General features: G+C 31.9%; 1 protein-coding gene across 3 annotated transcripts in view; it reads left to right on the plus strand.

The window, feature by feature from the left end:
• The window catches only part of nAChRalpha7 (nicotinic Acetylcholine Receptor alpha7), a 114,411-nt gene extending 95,375 nt beyond the window's left edge, over window positions 1–19,036 (plus strand). For 2 of the 3 annotated variants that reach the window (XM_068302518.1, XM_068302517.1), the window contains exons 8-16: window positions 2,002–2,077; window positions 2,385–2,579; window positions 5,477–5,563; window positions 13,141–13,250; window positions 16,359–16,522; window positions 16,656–16,772; window positions 18,211–18,376; window positions 18,445–18,588; window positions 18,931–19,036. In XM_068302518.1, the coding sequence (XP_068158619.1) occupies window positions 2,002–2,077; window positions 2,385–2,579; window positions 5,477–5,563; window positions 13,141–13,250; window positions 16,359–16,522; window positions 16,656–16,772; window positions 18,211–18,376; window positions 18,445–18,588; window positions 18,931–18,939 (1,068 nt within the window). In that variant the 3' untranslated portion in view covers window positions 18,940–19,036. Of the gene's footprint in view, window positions 1–2,001; window positions 2,078–2,384; window positions 2,580–5,476; window positions 5,564–5,667; window positions 7,899–13,140; window positions 13,251–16,358; window positions 16,523–16,655; window positions 16,773–18,210; window positions 18,377–18,444; window positions 18,589–18,930 lie in introns of those variants that run through there. The other variant, XM_068302519.1, reaches the window with a different exon arrangement.
• Window positions 19,037–26,487: the final 7,451 nt, after the last annotated feature.

Genomic DNA, 26,487 nt, shown 5'->3' on the forward strand with positions numbered 1-26,487 from the left:
TAGTTGTTCTCCCTTTTGGCCCTGTTTGTATTGTTGTGACCTTGTGCAAGTTATGATTATTATTAAATAGTTACAACCTGTAGTCCACCCATGGGCAAATAAGATTGCCCAAAACTTTTGATTTGTTCAACTTTGCGCCAAGGCACAACGCAGAAACGCAAAATAGTCGCCAAAGTTAGCGACATGGTCTTAACTTTTATAGAATAAGTTCACACGAACATTTTGTCGCGATTTCCATTTAACATTTAGCTGTTCTCCGAAAAAACAGAGTTACGATTAAGAGGAATATATCTATCTGCTGAGGAATATTGAATATACATTGAGTAGATGCTAGAGTTAAATGAAATAATATGTTGAGCATTTAACTTGATACTTAAATATTTAAATGGCAAATGAGTACGAGTAGATTTTCATTTCAAAAGAATACTTGCACATGGATTGTTGTTTGGTTTAGGGGTCGGGCTAGAGACAGCTACCAATGAGAATGCCAACTGAACATAAATAATTAGAAAATGGATGCTCTAAAGTCTTATTTGAATTTCACTAAATATTCACACAAAACGCACATAATACACAGTTATATGTATAACTGTGTGTGTGCGTGTGTGTGTGCGCGCAGATATTTATCTATGTGTGTATTTTCGCCATTTAGTAAGTTTTCGTCTTTTTGGCTTTGACTTTTACTTGATTTTGATTTGCACAAAGTCAGAAAGAGGGGAGCAAGAGCTTGGTAGATATTTGCCTACCGCCTTTTGTTTGCAACATTTAAATGAGAAAACTTTTATATGTCTCGCCCCTTCTCCAGCTTCTCTGCCAAACTAAACAGAAGGAAATATCGCACATATTTTCACATGTGCACCAAAAAAAAAAACTCACACACACACACACAAAAAAGGAGGAAAAGAAAAAAGTATAGCAAGTATACATACTTATTATACACTTATTCAATATGTGACCTGACTACACGATACCCTAGTGTAGATTCCAATAGAGTATCTATTTAGGCCAGTTCCCGTTTTCGAATTTACTATAACATCTACACTTTTGTCTTTTAGTGAGACTTTTCCAACTTTCCCCTATAATAAGTTTCTTACAAATTGCTGACAGCCTCAAATTATTGCATAAATGAAATAATTAAAGAAAATGCTTACGAAAAGACTTGTTTTGGATTTGAAAATAGCAAAAAGTGTCTTAGGAATTGATAGCTAGATTAATTATGTCCGTTCGGCCATGAAGTTCTAGCGACAGCACAAAAGTAGGCAATACTTTTTGAAAATTCTCTAACTCATACCAAAGCAAATATTAGATTCTACAAGACAAGGAAGAGAAGCGAATACAATATGGTGAAAAGGTGACAGCGCGCCCCTTAACGTATGCAAAGAAAGTCCGTTAAATTCTGTAAACAGAAGGAAATTTGTCAAAAGTTTAATATGTCCATTTACCCTATTAGCATAGGGTATTTGGAATGGCCAACCGACATAGCCCATTTGGACTTACGGCTTTATGATACTCCTCTGATTTCTTGTACGTTTGCTTTTAGCTTGGCTTTTTTTTTTTTTGTGACTGAGTTACTGTGGTTTTCCATGTATGCGACTATGTGGGCTTTGTGGCCTGTATGCATGTGTGTGTGTGTGTGTGTGGCTGGTCAATAAAAACTTTAACCAAAAAAATAAAATCGCATAAAATATTGTTAAAGCGTCGACAACAATAACAACAACAACAAAAACAAGAGCAGCAACAAAACAGCAAAGAGAAAGTAAAATTGGCAAGGGGGGAGCCAAAGCGATAAATCAATTTGTAGATATTGGGCCAAAGTTTTTATTTACCCATACAAAATGATTTTGCGGCAAATTAATGCGCAGTCCCGTTATTTTGGAACGAGATTAATGGATATAGTATATACATTTATGCCTCACACACACACACACACACACACACACTCATAAAAGATTTGTATTTTGTGCCCACGAAATTCAATTGGTCTTCCTTGTTTCTTTCCAGTTGGATTTGCAATTACAGGATGAAGCTGGCGGCGATATATCCAGTTTTATAACAAACGGCGAATGGGATCTGTTAGGTAAGTATCGAAATACCCTCTGTCTCTCTCTCACTGTGTGATACCTTCTCCTTCCATTGAGTTTTAAGTCCTATATTGATAATATTTTTAAAAACAGAAAACAATTTATTAACAATTTCAAAACAATTTCTTTTCTCTCCTTTCTAATGCATTTCTTTACATCAATCATCCATACATTTCATTAATATCACACACAACCATTTTCAAAATGAAATCATCAACAAAAACAAAACAAAAATATTTATATATATGTTCGTTCCATACATATGTATACTTATGTATGTAAATCTCATGCTAATTTAATCAGGTGTGCCCGGTAAACGAAATGAAATCTACTATAATTGCTGCCCAGAACCTTATATTGACATAACATTCGCCATTTTGATACGACGCAAGACTTTATACTATTTTTTCAATTTGATTGTGCCATGCGTATTGATCGCATCGATGGCATTGCTAGGTTTTACACTGCCACCAGATTCTGGTGAGAAGCTCTCGCTTGGTAAGTTCATCAGTTTAACTTCTAATCACCTTTTCTCTCTCTCTCTCTCTCTCTCTGTCTGCCTTTCGCTATCTCTACCTCTCTCTCTCTCTCGCTCTATCTCTCTGTATTTGTGTCTAACTATCTCCAAGTCTCCCCCAACCCCATTCACCTTATGTGAAAAGTAGGCTTGCATTTGTCTTTAGCTTAATTTACAATTAACTCTAATTTATAGGCCAATTTCAGTTCAAGTTAACTAGAAATTTGTTAATTTTGTTTTTTGTTAATGAAAAGTGTGTGAGTGAGTGTGTTTGTGTGCGCGCTTGTTAAATAGAACATCTCAAGCATAGTCATTGAGTGATTAGAAGAAGGTTTTCCATAGGCCATAAAGGCATATTGTAAAATCCATTTAGCCAATCTAAGGCCTACCATTTAGAATGCTAAAACCTTGAACCTTCCTTCTGCCACATTGACATATGCAACACGTTTGTTTCTCTCTCTCTCTCTCTCCCTCTCTCGTGTTTTTTTCTTCTTGTTTATGTTTGCAAGTTGTATTTGTTGTTTTGTTGTTCCACTTTTCTGTTGTTTTTTTTTTTTTTCGCCACTGGCAATCGTAAAACAAACAAAGAGAAACCATCATTTGTAATCAACGTCAACGCAGAGAGCAAACCTTCATGCAAACCAAAAAATATGGCAAACTGGCAAAGAGGCAGCATATCGGGGCGGTTCACCCACCTGACCAACAATGGTGTTGCAGCAACAAGAACAAAGCCTTGACCCCATAATAGAGCCACATTTGCCACTAGTTGCAAACAAACTAAAAACAAAAAACAAAACAAATGGAAACTGAAAGAGAAAGAAAACCAAAACAAAACAACAACAACACCCACTACGAATAGGAACAGAAATAGAAATACTATAAAACAATTTCCATAAATGATGGTACCAGGTTTATGATTTAAGAGGCATTTGTGTAGAAATCGGAACAAATATTTGAAAGTGTTGGAAAGTCAATTATTAAGTTATTAAATTTCAGATCTCTCAAATAGAAATGAGTCCCAAAATACCTAATAAAAATGCCACAATTCAATCCAAGATCTAAGCAGATGAAATGAGGGAGATTTGTCCCCTAAAGTATGCAAATGTCAGTTGTAGGATTTGCCATAAACTATCGACTATTCACTGCATACTTTTCGGAGCAAACTTCTCTAAGATCTACCAAAGATCACTCCGAATTACTACAATACTTGACTTGTTACTTGTCTGTTAACTTAATTGTATTGATTAACTTATTGATAATTTCTTTGGTTTCGTTCTACTTGATAACTGAAGTTTTAGTGTAGTATTTTTCGTTCGATTTCTATAGATATGTGATGGCATGCGACCTTTAAATCGATTTGATGCAATGCGTTATCGAAAAAGAAAAAAAAAAAAGGAAGAAAATGATCAAAATCTCTGACATCTGCTGCAACCTAAACTAAACAGGCAAACTGTCTAGCACCATATAATATATCAACTTTTCAGAAAAGAATAAGAACTTCTTAACACGCAAGACGTACGAGTACGAGTACGAGACATACACACACCAATACACCATCTACCTACATATTGCAAAAATCCTTTAGAAAGTGAAGCCAACATACATACATACATACATACCGAACTTTTGGGTTGCCCATTCACAAAACTGAAACTGAAACTGAAACAGAAACAGGAACCAACGAAACAGACATTAGCATCACGTACTTTAAACAGACAACATATGGTGCATGTCAAAAATTTTATAAAATATACATATATTTCATCGCGTTTATGAGCGAGTAGCAAAAGTTTGCGCAGCAAAGCAGCCAAAACAACAACAACGAACAACAACAACAAAAAAACAAGACAAACTCACCCATATGCCATATTTTAAAAATTGCTCATAGACCTCCGACGCGTCCCGTCAGAATGCGATTGCGAATATGTGAGAGTGAGTGTGAGTGTGGACAAAACACATTAGGGGCCCTCGGGCTCATGCATAATAGACAAGTTTTGCGTAAAGTCCTGCGGCTAATTTATGTTTGCCTCACACACAACCAGCTGACTTTTGACATAATTTATTTGACCTCAAAAGAGACAGAGAAACCAAAAAAAGATAAACCCAAAAATATCAAGCATTAAGTGTATACTTATGTGCATATGCAAGAGGGCTGTTTAATAAGTAAGTACAACAAATAGCTTGACCTCAGATAGACTGTTTGGTTGGCCAATTTGGAGGCTGAGAGAATCTTTAAAGCAAACTAATTTCTCTTAAGTTGGGTAAACGATGACAATTCAATGCAGTTCCTCATAAAATTCAACAAGTTTTCGAACCAATCTCGTATATAAAAGGCATTTCCATGACAAGCAACAGAACATTAAAAAACAAAGAGAAAGTCATAAATAATGCTAGGACTGACATACTTACATTTGACAACCGCGTTTTTTCTTCCCTGGCACACACACACACACACTGTCACACACTCACTTTCTTGATTGGTTAACCAACTTGGAAAAGGACTCAACCGACCAACTGATACTTGGAAATTAACAAATTAATTTGACTTTGAGGTTCAGTGCAGAAAATACGGTAGTAGTTTTTTATTGATTCAAAATAATGAAATTTCTCACACACACACATACACACACACGCACGCACACGCACAGCATCAACGGCAGCAGGATCAGAGAGCTGGATGAAATATTTAACCAAGTTAACCAAAAAAAAAAAAAAACTATGAATATTAGTTATTAATTTCTTTTTCAAATCTAGATAAATAGTTGTATAAATAAACATTTTTAGAGATTGCAACCGAACTAACAATGAAAATAATGTATTTTACATAACTTACTGTCTATCTCTTTCTATGTTTTGTCTCTCTCTCTCTCTCTCATAGGAGTTACTATTTTATTATCGCTCACTGTCTTCCTGAATATGGTGGCCGAAACAATGCCAGCAACATCCGATGCTGTGCCGCTGCTTGGTAAGTTATATCCTGTCCAGGTTTAGATCCATGCACAATTATGAGATCCTGCTGCACTCTCGACAACTAACTCTAATCTCGCTCTCTCTCTCTCTCGCTCTCAGCAACAAAAAAAAAAAAAAAAAAAAAAAAAACTCAAACTTAAATTAGCCAGAAAAACAGAGAATTTCCTATTCTAGTTTTGATTTTCTGTTTTAGTTTATTTTTCCTTGTACATTTGGTTTTCTTTCAAATTTTTCATTTAGACGAATTTGGGGCACACACACATAAATAACTATATATATATATATATATATATTCATATATATATATACATTTCTATCTTTATATATACAAATCTGAAATCGATGGCAGATGAGCCATATACATAGATTCACACCCACACCCATGCACAAAAGTTATTAAAATGGCTATTGGATAAACTTTAAACTCAAACAGAAATACACACACTGCCACACACAAACACACACACACACATAAGACTTTTCATCACAACCGCAAAATGTTCTCTTCTTTCGATAATAAAACTTCTAGAGATAAGAAGCGGCAAAGTGGAAAAGTTCAAAATCAAAGCCAAAGCGTACACCACATTCTCAGAAGATTTGTACTCTCGCTCTCTCTCTCTCTCTCTCTCTCTGGCTATTAGTTTCGAGAAGATTGAAAGCAATAAACACGTACAGCACTGAATTGCTGCCCCAGGAATCAGGTTACGCACTCACCTGCCTGCAAAAAAAAAAAAAAACAACCAACAAAAAATGGCAGGCAATCCTCCTTTCTTCCTATTGCCTCCCACAACTGAACTGTCCACCATCAATTTTGTGGGGTTTTGTGGGTCTACAAATTGTTGTCCATTTCCAAATGGCAATAAAAAGCAAGCTTATCCGTATTGGGTTTCACTCTCTCTTCTCTCTATTCCACTGTGTTTTAGTCTACTCTCTAATTACATATCAACTGATAAACAGTTTTCACACTTCTCAGAGATTACATATCTATGGCATTAAATGAAACAAAAGATTTTATCAATAAAATTTCAAATTGAATTTACTCAATGAATTCAATTGAATCGAGTTTCAAACTAAAGCCACACACACACACAAACACCCAAAAACACACAGACACACCCAAAAGAAGATTGTCAACATTAAAATAAATGACATGCCCACCCACATTTTGATACTTCTAAAGTGTGTAGAATGTTATGATTTACAATTAAAATCGAATATAAATGCTTTGGAATTAAATTTTATTGCATTTGAATGGCCAGAAAACTCAATTTCAACTTTGCCCACATTTAGTTTATTAAAATTAATTAGTTTCAAAGTGTATCTGATCCAAAGTGTATAATAAATATATACTACATTTAGTTAGTGGCTAGTTTGAGAGCTTCTTAGACATACATATATAATCCTATACCAAGTGATGATAATTATCTTTTCCCATCTAAGGCAAATGATTTTTTGATTTTCTGGCTACACAAAACTACATTGATAACTTAAGAATTTTAAATAAGATCCACTTGAATTAAAAGTCAAAAGTATTTATTACACTAATAATGATTTTCCGCTCCGAAATGTATGCTATAAAATAATAGCATACGCACATACACACGCACACACACTAACACAATTACATACTCGTCTTAAGTTAGTTGTTTAAGCATCATTTTCCTCCCAGTCAGTGTGCAGCAATTAACTAACGTACATGTATGTGTAAGTGTAATGCAAAATGCCAAAAGCAAATTACAAGAAATGAAAATAGGCCGAACTGCACTCCTGTGATAACTGTTTTCTTAATGTATTCTCAAATGATGTGAGATTAGACAACATCAACACACACAAAAAAAAGAACGTATTAACAATATAATTTAACATAACATACTATGTACCCACCCATAGAGTTTGACAACCTCATCTCACATCAGTGTTACCTGCATTTATATTCGTTTATCTACCCAACGTAAGCATCTGGGATTCAATAAGGTAAAGCCAAGATTATAATCATTCCACAACCTCATGGCATAGTTCATCATATTGGAAAGTAAAACAGCAAACAAAAAAAAAAAATCCACATATATATGTATATGTGCATGTTTAATATACATATTTAGTATATTTTGCTGTCTTTATATTCATGCAGTCCTCTCTCTCTTTTGCTCTCTGACCCTCTATCTTTCTCTCTCTCTCTCTCTTTTTTTTCTTGTCTAACTAAAATGTATTGAATTTTCGTTTTAACCTTTCTTTAGTTTGAATGTATAGAAAGGTAATCTAATAAAGTTTTAAACATTTGCTTTAATCACAGAGTAATTCAGTTTGCCCCCTAAAGTATGCTATGGAAAGTCAAAGAATCACTTTTGAAAGAAATGATGTCCAGTTGATAGAAAAATGATCGTCAATAAAGATTTCATCTTTAGGCAGGTTTTTTTTAGCAACTTGGCATAACAAAAGTTGAAGTATTTGTTGCATACTTTTAGAGGGCGTCCACTCTGGCCTTATTATTGAACAAGTTTCGAGGACTCTGTAAACCTTTTTTTCTCTTTTGCTTAAAGATTTGTTTAAATACTTTAACTAAGGGAAAGTAAGAGAGAGAGAGAGAGAGAGCTGAGAAAACACAAATTTATATGAAGAATATAATAGACAAACAATTACAGCATGATCTATCTGTTCTCTCTCTCTCTGTCTCGCTGTAGTTTTTTGCACCATTCAAATTGTAAATGTATATAGCACACTCGAGTAGTATATAGCATATATGTATATGTAATGCCCGAACACCATATACCTAAGATCATACTCATCTGGACACACTTACACATACACCCACTCCACACACACACACACACACACACATCCAAGCAATGTTCATAGTGTCAAAGACATTTGCCTTGACGAAATCAAAGTGCAAATTTCTTTTGTCAATGTGAATCGATAAAATAAATAATTAGCTCGTAGTATTTATATATTCTTTGGTTTTTATTAAACAATTTTTTGCTTTTGTTTCTTCGTAAATCGAGGATATGGTATGGCAGAAAGAAAGAAAGAAAAAATGCCAAAAATTATTCTTAAGTTTCCTCTTTTTATTCTTATTTATTGTGTGTGATTATTTTCTCCCCTTTTTTGTTTTGTGTACAACAACACAACATACCTTTATATATATGTATGTATATATCTATACACATTATATATATATAGATATAGATAGAAATAAAGTGTCTACTAGCTAGCGTTTATCGTTAGTTGATTTATTTTTAGTACGTGTACTTTGTGATGATTTTGTTTTCAAGAAATGAATTTTTTAGTATGCACTTGGTTGTTGTTGTCTTTGGTTTCTATCTGTTTGGTTTTTGTGTTTCTCCTTCTCCAAACCAAAACATGACGATGTATTGGTAATATTGTTTTAATATGTATTTTCCGTTTTTAGTTCGTTTACTTGGAATTTATTTTGTTTTTCGGTTTTTTGTTGTCAGGTGAGAGGTTTATTCTTGCCAAGGACCACTACCACATAATGTAAAAGAAAAAATGTTCTTGTTGGCATGCAAGAACACAAATGCGTCCGCAAAGAAAAAAAAAACGAAGAAAAAAATAAACAAACAAAACAAAATCAGAAAAAAAAAAAACTTAAATCAAAACCCTCTATAAAATCCTCCATAAATCCAATTTTTTGCCCCCACATCCGGAGTCCGCATGTAGGGGATAAGCCAGGATTTTTAAGGATGAAATGGGATGGGCTTTAGATTAGAGGAAGGGAAGGGAAGGGAATTTAGATATATCTACCGATATATTTTCTATAGTAAATGGCATATATGAATTTGCCACACACACTTTTGTATGCAACTTCACTTTCTACTGCTGCTCTAAATTTTTCTTCTTCTTAACTATTTGGCTTTACACTTACACACACACACACACATACACCATTTAAACGACAGGATATGCCAAGGATTGCGGGGAAATATAACCATGTAAATACAGCAGAGAACTAGCTAAACTATTCGAGTCGTTATGTCTTAATTGTAAATGCCTCTCTGTCTCTATCTTTCTCCTTTTCTCTCACTTGCTGTCTCTGTCTCTCTCTCTCTCTCTCTCTCTGTGTGTATATAAATTGCATGTTCGCATTGCATATCCTTTTTTTTGTTTTGCAATAAATAACTAAATCAAATATCTATTAATAAGCAAAAACTAATAAAAAAAAAAAAATGACTAAGAGAAAGAATTTCAACTAAATCCTTGAGAAAATTAAACAAAAATATTTTGAAATTTATTGTTACCATTTTGTCTCTCTTCATTTTGGCCTTTAACTTTCATTTATTCAACGTTTTCTTTTAGCTGCTTCAGAAGAGATTTCCTTGTCCCACATTCGACTTCTTGTGTTCCCCCCAAATGCTTCTGAGACTACTTCCTTTTTTTTTTTTACTGGGTTTTTACTTTTCAGATGCATTCGTTTACTTCAATGTGTTTCCCCTGATTCTTTATAGTTTGTCTCTTCGTTTAACTATCCCTTGGTAAGCCCCCTGAAACTGAAAAGTGAATAGGTCTTAGTTTGGTCTCGTATGTTTATGTTTTGCTTAAGCATAGGCCAGTTATTATACAATTGAATGGACATAGATAATCGACAGATCTCTGTTTTATGTATATATATCTTAGGAATATTGCCCACTGTGGATGAATATTTAGTCCATTATTGATGCTTTAGTTATAAGACAAAGCATACACTCTTATGAACAAGATCAGTATACATACTCGAACATTTCGAAGATTCGATAGACTTGGATATCAATCAACATATGGACCAACTATCTTAATAGCTTTGATTAGGCCTTCTTAATGGTTTGTTCAATCAAGAGCTAAAGTTAATAATAATTGAAGATTTTCTTATATAGAGGGCATTCGAAGAAGTTGTAAAAAGAAAGGAAAAATGCTTTTATCTTTTATCTCTCTGGCTCTCGATCTTTCTCTATCTCTCTCTCTGTCTCTGTCTCTGTGTAAATTTCAGTTGTATTTCTATATATCAATGTACATACTTGAATAAAATATGTTTTTCTTTTTTGTTTGTGTTACAAAATTTCTATTTTATTTATTATTTCTGCAATTACTTTCGTGTTGTAGTGTGCGTAGATCTCTGTTTAAACGAATCCCAAAAAAAAAAAAAAAAAATCAATAAATAAATGGAATAATTATATTCAAAATTTATGCTGTACATAATATATATATTAAGACAAAATATATTTTTTTTTTAACATATTGTTTCATGTGTCATTTGTACATAAAGCCATGGCATTTCCTCTGATCAGATTCATATATCCGCAGCATATATATAGATGCATTCACACATACATATGTATCCAAAGATGGTATATACATACATAGCTACATAGATATGTATGTACATATGTGTGTGTGTGTGATGTATGAGAACCTCGATCCCAATCCAATGTACATACAAAAACTGATCAACATGAAATTAGCCAACAATAATAATAATAATAATAATAATACCCAACCGAATACTTAGTTAGGAATGTTGAGACACCGCTCCCCCCTCCCCCTCCTCCGACCCCTCTATATATATTTTAGAGTGCAAGAAAGTATTCAAAATGGAAACGTGTGTGCCCCAAGGAATTTACTTTTATATTTCATAATTATAAACAAATATATATATATATGCTAAACATTGAGTACTTAAACTAAATAATAATAATAATGATTATTATTATTAAATAACTTCTGCCCACAAATGGACCAAACTATTTAAACATTTTATTTTATTTGTTTCTTTTTATTTTTGGGTTTTCTTTTTCTGTAATTCAATTGAATTTGCATCCTTCATCCATTCGTTGGGCATAAAAGAATTAAACAAAATTTTTAAAAACAATAGCAATAAATTAACTCGAAACTGCTAAAAAAAAAAAAAGAAAAGAATGAAAATGAATCAAACTTTAAACATTCATAAAATACTAAACAAAAACTATTCGTAGAAGCCAGCACCGTCTCCCTTTCTCTCTCTATCTCTCTCTCTCTCTGTCTATCTCTAACTCAAAATCAAACTCAAACTCTAATCAATAAACCCCACTTACCCCCCTACTCCCACCCCTCACACACCGTAAACCCTTTAAATAACCCCCACAAATGCCACCAACCAAACTAGATACAAATGTATCTGCTAGATACAAGAGCTCAACAAATTGAGAAGAACAAGAAATCAAATTAGATCTGATCTCGATTTTTAAACAAACATGATGATTGCGGATAATTGGTTGTGCACAAAAACAAAAAACAAAACAAAACCAAAAAAAAAACCAGAACCAAAAAGAAACGAAAGAAAAACTAAACACAAAATAAGTTTGAACAAAATCAAAAAACGAAAACAAACCAAAGAAATGAGCATTCAAAAAATGAACAAGGGGAGAAGTCAAACGCGTGGTTCAGTTCAAAGTGGGGGTTCCTGGGGGGTCTCAATATCCTCCCCAATTTGGTCCACCATTTGAATTGGGCCACAAGTTTGGACCGCTGCTGGAAGAGGAACAACGAGAAGAGGAAGATAATAATAGGGCACAAAAAAGAAAACAACTAAAAATCTCTATATACATATTTTGTATCATAGAATTTCCTTAATTTTTTCATTTGTTTATTCACTTGTAATATACAGAAAAAAATAATATATACATATATAAAACCCAAACAAACTAAGAAGCCAAACGAATAACAACTTTAACTTCTAATCAAACTATTTAATACAATACATACATATATACGTTTTTGTGTTTTTGTTTTTCCAATAACTACTCTCTCTCTCTCTCTCTCTCTCTCTATCTCTCTATATATATATCTCTTTGAACTTTGTCTCTATTTTTGTTAATTTTCACACTTAACTCTCAAAAGTAAATCAACAAGAAAAAGGTTAAAACAACAACAAACCCCAAAACACACACAAACAAACATGCACTCGGAAAAATGAAAATGGAAAATTCAAATATTAACTGTAATTCACTGAAGTTTCAAATGAATATCAATAAACATTTACTTTCCTGGACAAGGACAAGCTTTAGTCTAGCCCATTTAGTTCCGTTTTCTTACTACCAGATTGATCCTCAATTGTATAGCCAAAAAATATATACAATTGAAACTGGGCCATTCTATGATTAGATTAGTCAGTCCATATTTAGGCCTAGAGATTTGAGATTCGATTTGAGCAGGACTCAATTTCCTGGAAACCAAACAACTTCAGTGAATTTGTCGTGGCATTTTCTTTTTCAAATTTTCACCGAGTGTGTGTGTGTGTGTGTTTGAAGTGATCTTACTCTTTGTACATACGATCTAACAAATGAACATGTATTACTTCTATTCCTTATTTACTTTCTTTCGTTTTTCGTTTTGCTTTACCTTTACAATACAATAAAATGAGCGAGAATTTTGCAGTGTTTCAGCTTTTTGGGGTTTTATACAAAACGAATAATTATAAGAATAAAGGAAAAACAAAACAACCACAACAACAACAACAACAACAAAATGAATTAAAACCAAAACCAAAACCAAGACAAACAGCAATTACCAAAATGTTTTTGTGTAATTTTTGTGTCCTTCTAGGAACTTATTTCAATTGCATTATGTTTATGGTGGCCTCATCAGTTGTGTCAACCATACTTATCCTCAATTATCATCATAGAAATCCAGATACGCATGAAATGAGTGAATGGGTAATATTTTATAATATTCAAATTAATTGCAAACTTAACTTATCTAAAAACCTTATACTTATACTCTTGCCCAACTATCAAAACGTCCTTGAGTTCCATATCATTTGTGTGTATTTGCTCTTCATTTTGTTTTTGGGTTCATTTCATTTAATCATTAGCTTATCATTTGGAAATTTTCTTATCTCGTTTTTGAGTTGTTGTTATTGTTTTCAGTTTTCAGTTTTCGGTTTTTTAAGTTTTGCTTTGGTGTATCATTTTTCGAAGATGATCGAAGATGATCAACAAAATAAAGACGATGATGATGAGATAAAGTACACCAAAACAATACAAACATTCAACAAATACATATATTTAAATAAACATATATATATATATACAGACATTTAAATATATATATTTAATCAAATTAACTGTACAATTCACCTGCCTAGCACAAAGAGCCAAAGAAACCCAACACCCCCGTACCCGGTACCCCAACACCCCCGCCCCATTAAACCGACCCCCAAATCCATATCAAAACCCAATGCCCAGCAATATAATCAATTTTGTATATAGTTAGCAAAAAAACAAAAAACCAAAAAGAAGTTAACAATTACAACAAAAAAAAAAAAACAACAACCACACATAAACTAATCAAAAAACAAACAAAAAAACCCAAAATACAAGAATTTTATATACATATTTACCAACTTATTTATTACTTATGTATACTCATATTTCTTTCACACGATTGCATGTAAAAAAACCAAACCAATAAAAAAAACAAGAAAAAGGAAAAACGAAAAACTTTTTTGAAAACTTTTCAATCGAATCCAATCAATTCAAAGCACTCAGCCATGATGAGAGCTGATAAATAATTTCCATTTCATTTTCAAATGAAAATTATTCACTTTCCCTTGCAATTGCATTCAATTGTAAATATTAAATCCGAAATAATATTTCTTAACCACTTGTGTAAGTCTATCAAATTGAATAATGAAAAAAAAAAAAAAAATGTGGAAATTCTCACATTCAGTTTAAGAAATAATAAATTTTTGTTTCTTCGAAATTCACTTTAGACAACATTTTGAATGTTTTCCCCCCCCCGTTTGGTTTTTGTTAAATGAACTATTAACTTGTTTCCATTTGCATCCATAAAGTTTTTATTAACAGGCATTAGGTAGGACTCTATTTTTTTGTTTTTAACTTTAAACTTGACATTCTGTCTGTGAGTCTGTTTATGTATTTGTGAACCTCAATACAAATATCCGTCCCAAAACACAAACTATCACAATATCCCATTGTGATCAGTTCCCTAAGTTCTAAGAGTTTAATTAAGTTTAACTCTTTTATATATGTATATTTTAATTGTTAGTGGAAACATTTTTAGATTAAACTAATTATAAATATACACATTATGTATGTTATTTAAATTTTTCATTTCAATTAATGAATTCTATCAAAAATTGATATTGCTCATATCCAAGAATATCGGCCATAAGCCGATTATAAGTCTAGACTTTTCCATTTTCGTTTATTAAAATTTCACAAGTTCATATTCTTTTTGTTTTTGGGTTTTCTTTTCTTTAGTGCAAGCAAAGCTATGTATGCCAGTGTTGGAAAATACTATATTATATTTTCTCTGATTTATGAAAGTTTAATGTAAAATAAAAATAAATACTAAGGCTGATTGAAATACTCAAAAGTAATGTCTGTCTTGTTTGATCGTAGCCTATCGAATAACTCTATCTCTCCGTTCGTCTGTCTGTCTCTTTTCCCTTTGTTAAGTGTTAACCAACGTGCATACTGCTCTGCCACAACAGTGTTGGCAATTCCAGTAGACTTATCTAACCACATAGTTACTACAGTATTAACAAGAGTGGCAACACTTTCAACACAAGCCACTGTGCGTTGCATAGAGTTTTCCAACACTGAATTCTTTTTGGTATTTCAATTAATTGGAATCTAAGACATGGTAAAACTTGCATTTACGATATTCTGTTTCAATATTTCATTTACCATCTGCCCATTAGCGACCTGTATGTATTTCTTTCAGTTGAGTTTTTAATTTTAATTCTTCTTTCTTTTACTTGAGCAAGCATTTTTATTGTTTTTTTTTTTTTTTTTTGGTTTAAATTTTCACTAGATTTCTGAGTGCAATACATATATATATATGTATATGTATGTATGTACATGCATATATATACATATATTCTAATTTAAAACTATTAAAAAATAAAAATAAAGATTAGAAAAAGAAAATGGCTATCAGCACATTAATCACACTACAAATTTTATTTTTCCTAACTAAAAAAAAAAAAAAAAATATATATACATATATATATATACAACAAACAAACAAACTCTGGCCAACAACAACTACAACTACAACAACATCAACAACAACGCCAAAAAAAAACTAAAACCGAAAAAAAATCAAACCGGAAACAAAACTTCAATTCAACTCAACTTCAACTCAACTCAACTGCCTCTTCAACTGTTGTTTCCGTTTCTCTTTTCTCTCTCTCTCTCTCTCTCTCTCAATCTTTTCTCTCTCTCTCTCTCTCTGTCTGTCTCTCTCTCTCTCTCTTATCTCGTTGACTACATGTAACAATGCGCGAGCTGGTGCTATCTCACTCTAACACACATCCTTTACATTGCCCATGTGTAATCCAAAAAAAATACGAACCAAACCAACAACCAAAAAAAATTAATACAACAAAACTAAAAAACCAATTAATACAAAAAACAAACAAAAAAAAAAAAAAAACGCCTAAATAAACTTTTATTAAACACCAAACAAAAACAATAAACAATTCTATATGGAAAACCATATCTGTGTGTGTTGATCAAAAACTAAACAAAACAAAAAAAAAAAAAAACAAATTAAAAAAAAAAAAACTAAATCTTGATTGAATAAACTCAACCATTAAAAAAAAAACCAAAAAAACGTAAAAAAAATTAAATATTTATCGCATATATTATTTTTAACCGCCATTACCCAACACCAACTCCGTTCCGTCTTTCTCTCTCTCTCTCGCTCTCTCTCCACTGTCCGAACGAAATACCGACAAAAAATAACAAAAAAAAAAAAAAAAAAAAAAAAAAACACCGCCACTCCTCACACAGATAAGAGTAATATTCCTTTATTGGTTACCTTGCATATTGCGCATGCAAAGACCCGGACAGGTTGGCTACGAGTGCCCGCCGCCGCCCTCCTCGTCATCGGGTTCGTCATCCACAGCTGGCGATAAAAAGCAACAACACATCCAAAATGTTGAGCTCAAGGAAAGGTAAACGGAAGAGAATGAAATGAAATGAAATGTTGGTAACCCATCCGCATTTACCATTATACCATATATACGATCCTAATGCCAATTATCATTTTGATAATATTACTTTATTACTTTATTATCTATTGAAAAGATCATCGAAATCGCTGCTGGCAAATGTCCTTGATATAGACGATGATTTTCGTTGCAATCATCGATGTGCCAGTGCCACATTACCCCATCAGCCCACATACTACAGGACAATGTACAGGTGAGTGCAACAAAAACTAAATAGTGGAAAAACCGCTAAAATATTTTGGCTGGTTTTTTATCGATATCGTTTTATGGCTAAGATATCGAAAACAAATCATCACTAATGACGAATTAACATCTATCTGTTAGCGAATTGATTTGAGGAGCTAGAATTTCCATGACGTTTCACTGCAAAACTTTCGAATATATATTTTCCATATAACAGACTCACCAACATCAAGAAACAAATCATTTACAGATCGTTCTTCCTTGGATCTGCCACTGAAGTAAAGAAAAGAAAGCTTACTTTACATCTCCTCTCAAAAAGTTTCTAGTGACTCCAACCAAGTCCATTTCCATTTTGGTTCCCGAATGGAACATTTTATATTCTATAACAATCATATCTTCCAATAAAAAGTTACACACTGAGAAAAAGAACGAATTGTATTACAAAAATTTCACTCCATTTCATTTAAACATTTAGTCCACATTCAGTTCAGATAAAAGTAAGTGGCAAAGCCAGCACATGCCCAATTTCAGTGAAATATGAGTCTGTCATAAGTGCATTTGTGAAAAGAAAAGTTTTGTAGCCAATGCGTGACATCGATTCCAAGCTGCGACAAATGATGATGATGATGATGATGATGCTGATGGCATCATAAAGATGACCTAAAGACCAATGGGGCAAAATTGAAAAGAAAAGAAACGAAACATAAAAATGGGAAAAAGAAATTTAAACGATTTGATGACAACAATGACAAGGACACGAACAAGAACAAGAACACGAACACGACTTGTATACAGGACAACAAAATAAAGGACAGATTTGCCATAATAGTCGAGGATGACAAAAGGGAGGGAAAAAAAGAGTGACAGCACACAAAATATCCACAATATTACAATCAAATAGTGAAATTTCATTTTATAAGAAAAAAAAAGTGACTTGAAAAATCTATCTATCTCCCAATTTTGAAAACTTAAATGTTCTCTTTAAATACACTTATGAAACAGAAGACCTCAATGAGAAGTTAAATAACAATTCGTTTCACAAACCTCTTTCAATTAAACTCCTACGATGAGACATTTAAAACTACAAAAAGACCTCAAAAGCTTATGCCAGATACAGTCAAGGTATTAAATTGAATAAATGTGTGTGTGTAAGTCAAAGAAATGTAATACCCTTTCCATTAGGGGGGAGAAGAAGGAGTCCTTGTTTAAGGCACTAGAAGAGAAAGAAAAAAAAACACACACACACACACAAATTCTTGGCCATGAACAAAAGGCAAAAAGGAATCCGATTGACTTTCATTGTGACAAGGATTGTTGTTTGTCCCAAGCAAATTTAAATACTATCTTCTTGCATGATATGTACATACATACACACACACACACACAAACATATACGTGTAGGAATCAATCAATTTCAATATTTGTGAATTGTATTGTATACAATACAGGCAAGGCGACGATGGTAGTGTGGGTCCTGTGGGCGGACCAGTTGGACCTGTGGCCGCTGTGGCCGAGGCCCGGATGCATGAGGCCATATCGCATACATGTCTAAGCTCATCGGCGGAATATGAATTGGCGTTAATACTGAAAGAGTTGCGCTGGATAACCGATCAGGTTGCTATAGACTTCATTTCAATAATTTAAAGTAATCTAATCAAAACGAAATTCATTTACGTTTTCAGCTTAAAAAGGAGGATGAGACAGGCGACATAACACGAGACTGGAAATTTGCAGCCATGGTCGTTGATCGTTTGTGCCTTATTATTTTCACGCTATTCACGATTATAGCCACGCTGGCGGTATTATTCTCAGCGCCACATTTTATTGTGAGTACCCACGAAAGTTGGCTCAAGAAGAACCTCCAAAAGAAACCAATTTTGTGTTCAAGAGTTTTCAATAACAAGCTGAATCAAGATTTGCTTCAATCATTTGATATTCAGGACAAGAAGGATAATGAACTGAACAATCAATTGTTTTTCGAGGACGATTAAGCGATTTCCAAAGAGTTGAGATCATATAAATTATAAAGGATACTCCACGTATGGGCAAAACAAACGAAAGAAGTTGCCTCCTTCCTTTTTGGTCCTTTACCCTTTGCCCTTAAGCTTAGCTTTTATTACGACTGGGAATCAATCGTTTTTCTCTTGTTTTCTTTTTCTCTCTTTCAGTTCCCATAAATGCAAATTGACAGGGCGCAGTAAAGCATGAAGAATAATATTAATAATGAGGATGATGATGATGATGATGATGATGATGGAAAGGAAACATGGAAAATGGGAAAAGTATGCAGAAAATCCTTCCTCGGCAATTGCACAATAAGTCAAACAGAAATAATTGTTTTTACTCTTCAAAAAATCGTACGAGGAATCGAAGATGGAAGAAAATTGGACAAGAAATAAAATAAAAAGAAAACTACAAACTGCAAAAAAAAACAAATACCAAGCAAATAGCCAAAATGCTTTTCAACTATTTAGTTTATTCTTTTTTTTCTGTCTCACTCTCTCTCTCTCTCTCTCAGTCCCTCTCTCACTCGGTCAGTCTTTCCCTTTTTTCATTCTTGCCAAATAGTTTCTGTTTTTCTTTATTGATTTTTATTCAAAATTAATCTATATACATATATTTGATATATATTAGAGGTCTGCATGAATAACCCATGAATGAATACAATTAGTATGACTAAAACTCAATTGCAAATGAATGATTGTGAAGACAAAACCGAATATACATTACTCTAACGGCAACAAAATGTATGCAAGTATTCGAGTTACTCCCTTGGACTTTGTCAGAGTATTCACTCATTTGACAGTGAGGAGAGGAAGTCATTTCGAGTATATTCACATACATTCAATTTCTTTTGTGCTTCCATTCATTCATTCAATGTATGCAAGTATTCGAGTTACTCCCTTGGACTTTGTCAGAGTATTCACTCATTTGACAGTGAGGAGAAGAAGTCATTTCGAGTATACTCACATACATTCAATTAGTTTTGTGCTTGACATTCATTCATTCAATGTATGCAAGTATTCGAATAACTCACTTGGACTTTGTCAGAGTATTCACTCATTTGACAGTGAGGAGAAGACGTCATTTCGAGTATATTCACATACATTCAATTAGTTTTGTGCTTGACATTCATTCATTCAATGTATGCAAGTATTCGAATTACTCACTTGGACTTTGTTAGAGTATTCACTCATTTGACAGTGGGGAGACCTGTAGAAGAAGTCATTTCGAGTATATTCGCATACATTCAAAGTCAAATTGATTCATTCTATTCGATTGTGAGTGAATTTATGCAGATATCTAATGAATAATTATTTCGTTTTAACTTTTGACAACTTTCATTTCAAAATTTTCAATAAGAAATCTTTTTCATTTTTTCACACTTTTGTTTCTTATTTTTGTAATCAATAAAAATAGTGTATACAAAAATATGTTGCTGTGATAGAAAAACAAAACAAGAAAAATATAAAAAAATGGAACAAAACAAAAAGAAATGAAGATAAATTTATTAACAAACAAACAAACAAAAAAGAAAAACCAAATACGAAAGATATTTGAGAAGAGAGGATAAATCAATGTAAACCAGACACAATAAATTTCCAAAGTGAAACAAACACACATACACACACACACACACACACACAAAGATAGACACATATGGAACAGAAAACACAGTTGTCAAACATAATGCCAATTATAAAGCTATACAACAGATTCAATAAGTACGATAAATTGTTTTTTGAACATTTTAATTTGAATTTTTTTTCCCCGTTTTTTATATAAATATATAAGCAGAATAATGTCATGTATTTAAATACAGGAACATGGCCACACACACACACACAAACACACACACACACACACACACACACACATACATACACACACTATTCACCCACACTGAAGTGGAATAGATGAAAAAATAAGATGAAAATAACAAAAAAAAAAAAAAACCAAAAAAAATGATGTTGAAAACAAAGTATAAAGTTAACTATTTTTAAATATTTAAAATCAGAAACAAAAAAAAATACAAAATAAGAAAACACAAAGACAACTAAATAGAAAAAACATTTTGAAAACCAAATAAAGAAAAACCAACAACAACAACGTAAAATGTATAAACTAAAATTAAGTAAAATTGCTTAAAACACACTTAATAAGAAACAAAAAAAAAAAAATCTGAAATAATTGAAAGGTTAGTCAAATATACATGCAATACATATGAAAAAAAAAAAAAAATATTTAAAACGACAAACCACAAAAAAAACAAGAACAAAATAAAAAAAAAATTACACCATTCTATATATATATACATACATATATATATATATGAACTAGAAATAACGAATTTTTAAATATATAAAAATAAAAAAAAAAAACAAAAACCAAAAAAAAAAAAAAAAACAAAATAAAGATTTAAAAAAACCAATTTCCAAACAACAGCAAAAAGTTAACAAAAAATTCGTGCGTAGCGTAAACTGAAAGACAACTGAAAAGCAACAAAAAAGAAGAAGAAGAAAAAAACAACAACAGCAGAAAATTACAGTAAATTAAAATTCAAAAAGAAAAAAAAACAAATTTTAAATATTATACAAAGGCTAAACGAAAAAAAACCAAAAACAACAACAAGAAAAGGCAATCCAAAAAATTCTGAGACTCGGCAAGCCGATTTTAAGCATATCCTTGCAGGACAACTTCTTTTCAAATGCATAAGGATAACTTTTATAGTTAAGTCAATCCACTGTCGAATAGAGAATCGGGGGGAATTGAGTATATACTTCAGAAAACTTAAATTTACAAAATTTTGAAAGTGATTAAAGGTTTTTTTTTTATTTATTAACTTAACTTATTTACAAGTTTAGTTAAAGTCTTAACACAAGACCTAAAACAAAACAAAAAATTCCCTTCTTTCTTACGACTTCTCTTGAGGAATTGATGTTAATCCCTTTTTTAGATTTATATTTATTATTGATAGTCTAAAATTTTAGTTTAATTACTTAAAAATTGATCCCGATTTGGTTTAGATTCATTTTTAAAAGAAAGAAATCAAAAGAAAACTAGAAAATGAATCATTAAAATTATATCTTTTAAAAAGACTCTTGCCAATGCTGAAAGGGATATTGATATATGGCATTATTGGTACTATAAAAGGATGTTGATTCAGCTTAGATCCATATACAGTAGAATCCGGCTATAGCGACTTCGCTTATAACGTTTGTCCGGTTAAAGCAAAGTTCGATGAGTGATTCGTTGGTCCCAATACAAACTTGGGACGTCTTTCGAAAATCGTCGGTCCCTTGAGCTTCGTTATAAACGGTTTCTACTGTATTTGGGTTTATTCTTCAATCGATCGTTCGACCCAGACTGCTTGTTCTCTCTTAGAGATATTGAAATATATATATACCTATATATATATACTCTATAATAACTGATCATTTTCTCCCACATTTCGTTTATACCTTGTCTCTCTCTTTTTTATTTTTATCACAGTTTTGTTCTGTAATATCATCTATATAGTGACTAGACATTATGTCTAGTCCGAGTCCGATTTGGAAAATGATTCCTGGCTGCAAGCATATGTTAAGGGTTAATACAATTTATGAAAACCAAAAAAAAAAAAAAAAACAAACCACACCCAAAAAAAATGCATAGACAATTTGTATGTATTTTACTTTGCATACCGCTAGGCGCATTTGCATTATTGAGTGGCCCACAAAACCAACCAAAAACCGATCACAAGAATTACGCTGTAGACACGAATTTTTGATTTATTGTGTCACATTGACATGCTTCTTTTTACAAAAACAAAAACAAAAAAAAGAAAAGCAAAAAAAACCAACAAAACAAAAAAAAAAAAAAAAGGAATTATATACAACAACGTAATAAGTAAATCGATTTAAATATTGTAAGTAAGAGTGTGTGTGTGTAGAATGGGAAATGTAACCATGTCGTACATACATATATACATATATATACATATATCATATATGCATACGATGTTGGTTAATATTTTTTTTTTTTTTTTTTTTTATTATATGTTTTGTGGCCTAGAGATGTAAGACCCATTTGTGTACTAAGGGTGAACATAGAAAGAAAAAAAAATGCTTAATAGGGCAATGCATTCAATAGGAATACATTCACATACAGACAGACGGACAGACAGACAGACAGACAGACATACATAGAGAAAACATTTTGATACATACTAAGTATATACATACATAGATACATACATACATACATACATATGTATGTATGTATGTTAGTAATGCCAATTGCAATTACAGATTTGTTCAGAGTCCCCGTACACAACATACCTACATACATACATACACACATACACACATACATACAAACAGATGTTGATGAATAACACACTAAAGTAAAAAGAAAAAGAAAAAAAAAACATGAAAACTTTCAAGCAATGGTCTTCCTTAATATTAAAGAAAACAGAAAATACAACTAAATAAGCCAGAGCATAAAAGCAAAATCTTAAAATAATTAACAAAACTAAACTAAAAACTTTAAACTAAACAAAGCAACTAAACGAAAACAAACTTAATTAATTGCATGGGAGCTTTTAGCGTCGACTAGCGACTGCACATAAAGCTCAGCTTGTGCTATAAACACATTGCAAATTTTTAACCATAAAAGTTCCAAAGTTTTCCCAATCCCCGAAAAACCCGGAACCAGCAGACACCACGTGAAAAAGAGAAAAGCTCTTCGGCAGGAAAGCTCTTCTAATCAGGATTTCAAATACTCTCTTATACTGAAAATTCCTTGCAGTTCTTATTTGAATATTTCTTAGACAGAATGCAAATTCTCCAATCTATGGCAGTCAAATGGCATTATCTTGGCTATGAATTAAGGATATAAGAAGAAGAAGACCTTTTATTGTTTTCGCTTTCTCCTCTTCATTCAAGGATCTTCAATTCAATTCAATCGAATATTATTGATGTTTACCTTGTCTTGTCCTTGAGCTAATGAATTACAGGCAACGATCAAGACTCAAGTCCTTATTATCATAAATTGCATACTTTTAGGGGGGTGGTGAAGTTCCGCCATTCTCTGTGTGTGTGTTGCTGTTCCTCCTCTTCCCTTACCCCTCTCTCTGTCCCCACCCACTCCCTGCTCTATCTAACTAAGAATGCAATAAAAAACGAAAGAAATTAAAAACAAAAAGAAAACCTAAAAAAATTAAATAAATTATATTAACTTATACACTATATACAAAATGCTATATTTCAACACACACTAAAAAAAACACAAAAACAAAACTAAATTAAACTAAAAACTTAAACTTAAAATATAAACGAAATAAAAAAAAAAAAACAAAACAAAAGTTAAATGAAAAACCTTAAATCCTTACGACAAAACCAACAACAACAACAAATCAAAATTCAATTTAAAAAAAACAAAATAAATAAATAGCATTAAGAGAATTAAGAAGAGAAACTACAAAAATCAACAAGAACTAAAGGGTAATTTTTTCCTTGTAGCATTTGCCAAAACTTTTCTTTTCTTTTTCCGCATTTTTCCAAAAATTTTGAATTACTTTTTCTTCTTCTTTTTTGTGTTTCACTTAAGTTAAGTGAAGGAATTTTTTGATAAGCCTTTTTATTTCTTAGCCAAAAAGGAAATTTATCACAATAAACTAAACTAAAACAAACAAAGACAAAATAAATAATTAAATGCCAATGGTTTCAAATGCGAAAAGAAAAAACAAACAACAAAAATTAATAAAATATCAAAAAGTTTTACAACAGAAATTCGAATTTTTAGCAAATTGCACAACACCAAAAAAAAAAAAAAAACTTAAATTGACATTTAGTTAGTTAGACCCTTAAATGATTCTTTTAAAACAATCGAAATCAAAATCAGAAACAAAGCAAAGAAAATTCCAAGGCGAGAATTTTCAACATTTTTCATTCAACTTCTTTTGGTTTTCCTTACAATTGACAAAACTGAATACTAATAATAATTGTGAATCATCATTTTTTGGAGGCTGAAAACTACGAAAATGCGATTTATCATGGACAATGACAATCGCTGGGGAAAAAAAAACTAAACTAAATATATATATAATAAATACGTGTATATCATTTTGACAATAGGGCAGCAAACGAAAACAAAATCAAACCAAAAACAAGAATATAAGTATGATCGGTAAATCCTTTTTAGATCCTTTATGTCCCTATGTTACTTGTGAACCAAGGGCTCTAACCATTTACTTCAACATCAAAGCCAATGATGGACACCTCAACTTTATTCGGTTTCTAAATAAAATAAAATAAACAATTCATTCAGAAACACACCCTAACACACACACACACACATACACATACAGAACTGGTATTTAAGTTGAATACATTAATAGAAAAATATATTATTATTATTATATTGTAGATAGAAAACACAAAAAGCCCATTTAAGTGTTAAGAAACAGCTTTGGACTTAATCCCTCTTTACCTATATACACACATACATACATACATACATACATACATATATATATACATACATACATGAATAGGAATGGAAAGTCAAAATTACAAAACAACTATCTTCATTAGTCCTTTCAAATTTCTCGAATTTCGTAAAAGTTTATTCTAAACAGGATCAAAGGAAAATTGAGATGTATAAATAGATATAGCATACAGTAGGAGCCAAAACGAATGGATTATATAAAGAAAATCAAATCGAACTATTTAACAACTACTTACAAACACACACACACACACAACACACACACACAATAAGTGTTTATGTGAAAGCTTAATGAATAAAAATAGTTATTAATCGTTTACTAAAGCAAACAAATTCATTATCAACAAATCAATTGTCAATTGAATATATACATATATATATCCACAATACATTTGAAGTTTCTAGTTTTCTTATTTTCTTTCCTAAGCCCAAGAATAATTTTCTCAATGTGACACGACTAACTCCTTCAAATTTTCTCTCTCCACTCTCTTTTCCCAACTTTGCAAACTTAAAGCCACATTGAGAAAACGTTTCTTGGACGTTTTTTTCTTGATTTTTCTTTATTGCATCTTAACATTTTGCAGTCAAAATAAGAAATTGGGTTATATATTTCAGATATAACCTTTTTATATTCATTTCTAATCTAATCTAATCTCAATTATCTTTCTCTTTACGTTCATATTACCATTTTGAGGGAGAGATAACTAATTGTCTTGCATATATTGTCAATTCCATTCCGAAGATATAGTTAACTGGCAATCATTTCACATAGTTTTACTATCTACCAAGCCAAGTTAAGTTAGAATTGAACGAATATCATTGATCAAGTCAAAACGTCTTGCATGGAAGTTGAAGATTTTCTCAAAGAGAGAAGTTTACACTCCGTCCGTCACAAATGATTTACTAGAATTTTTCGATAACCAATTTATTTTATTTTTTGGTATACTTACTATTTGTAATGTGAATCGATTTGTGTTTTTAATTTGACCTCCTGACTTCCGTTGAATTGACTGAAAATGTTGAGGATGCAACAGAAGAAAAGTGTACAAATGAAACACTCGTTTTTCCCATGGTCTAGGACAATAAACATAACACATAAGAACAATGCCCCCCACTCAATTGTTTAAACCCATTCAATCAATCCCATTGGCGAATGCATTCATGAATCAATTCACAAATCGACAGCAAACAGCAAAACAGCAAATAAATAGTCGTAATTGAAAGCATATGGTTGT

The sequence above is a fragment of the Drosophila tropicalis genome, unplaced genomic scaffold (assembly GCF_018151085.1).
Source record: "Drosophila tropicalis isolate 14030-0801.00 unplaced genomic scaffold, ASM1815108v1 contig_158, whole genome shotgun sequence".
NCBI classification, from domain to species: domain Eukaryota; kingdom Metazoa; phylum Arthropoda; class Insecta; order Diptera; family Drosophilidae; genus Drosophila; species Drosophila tropicalis.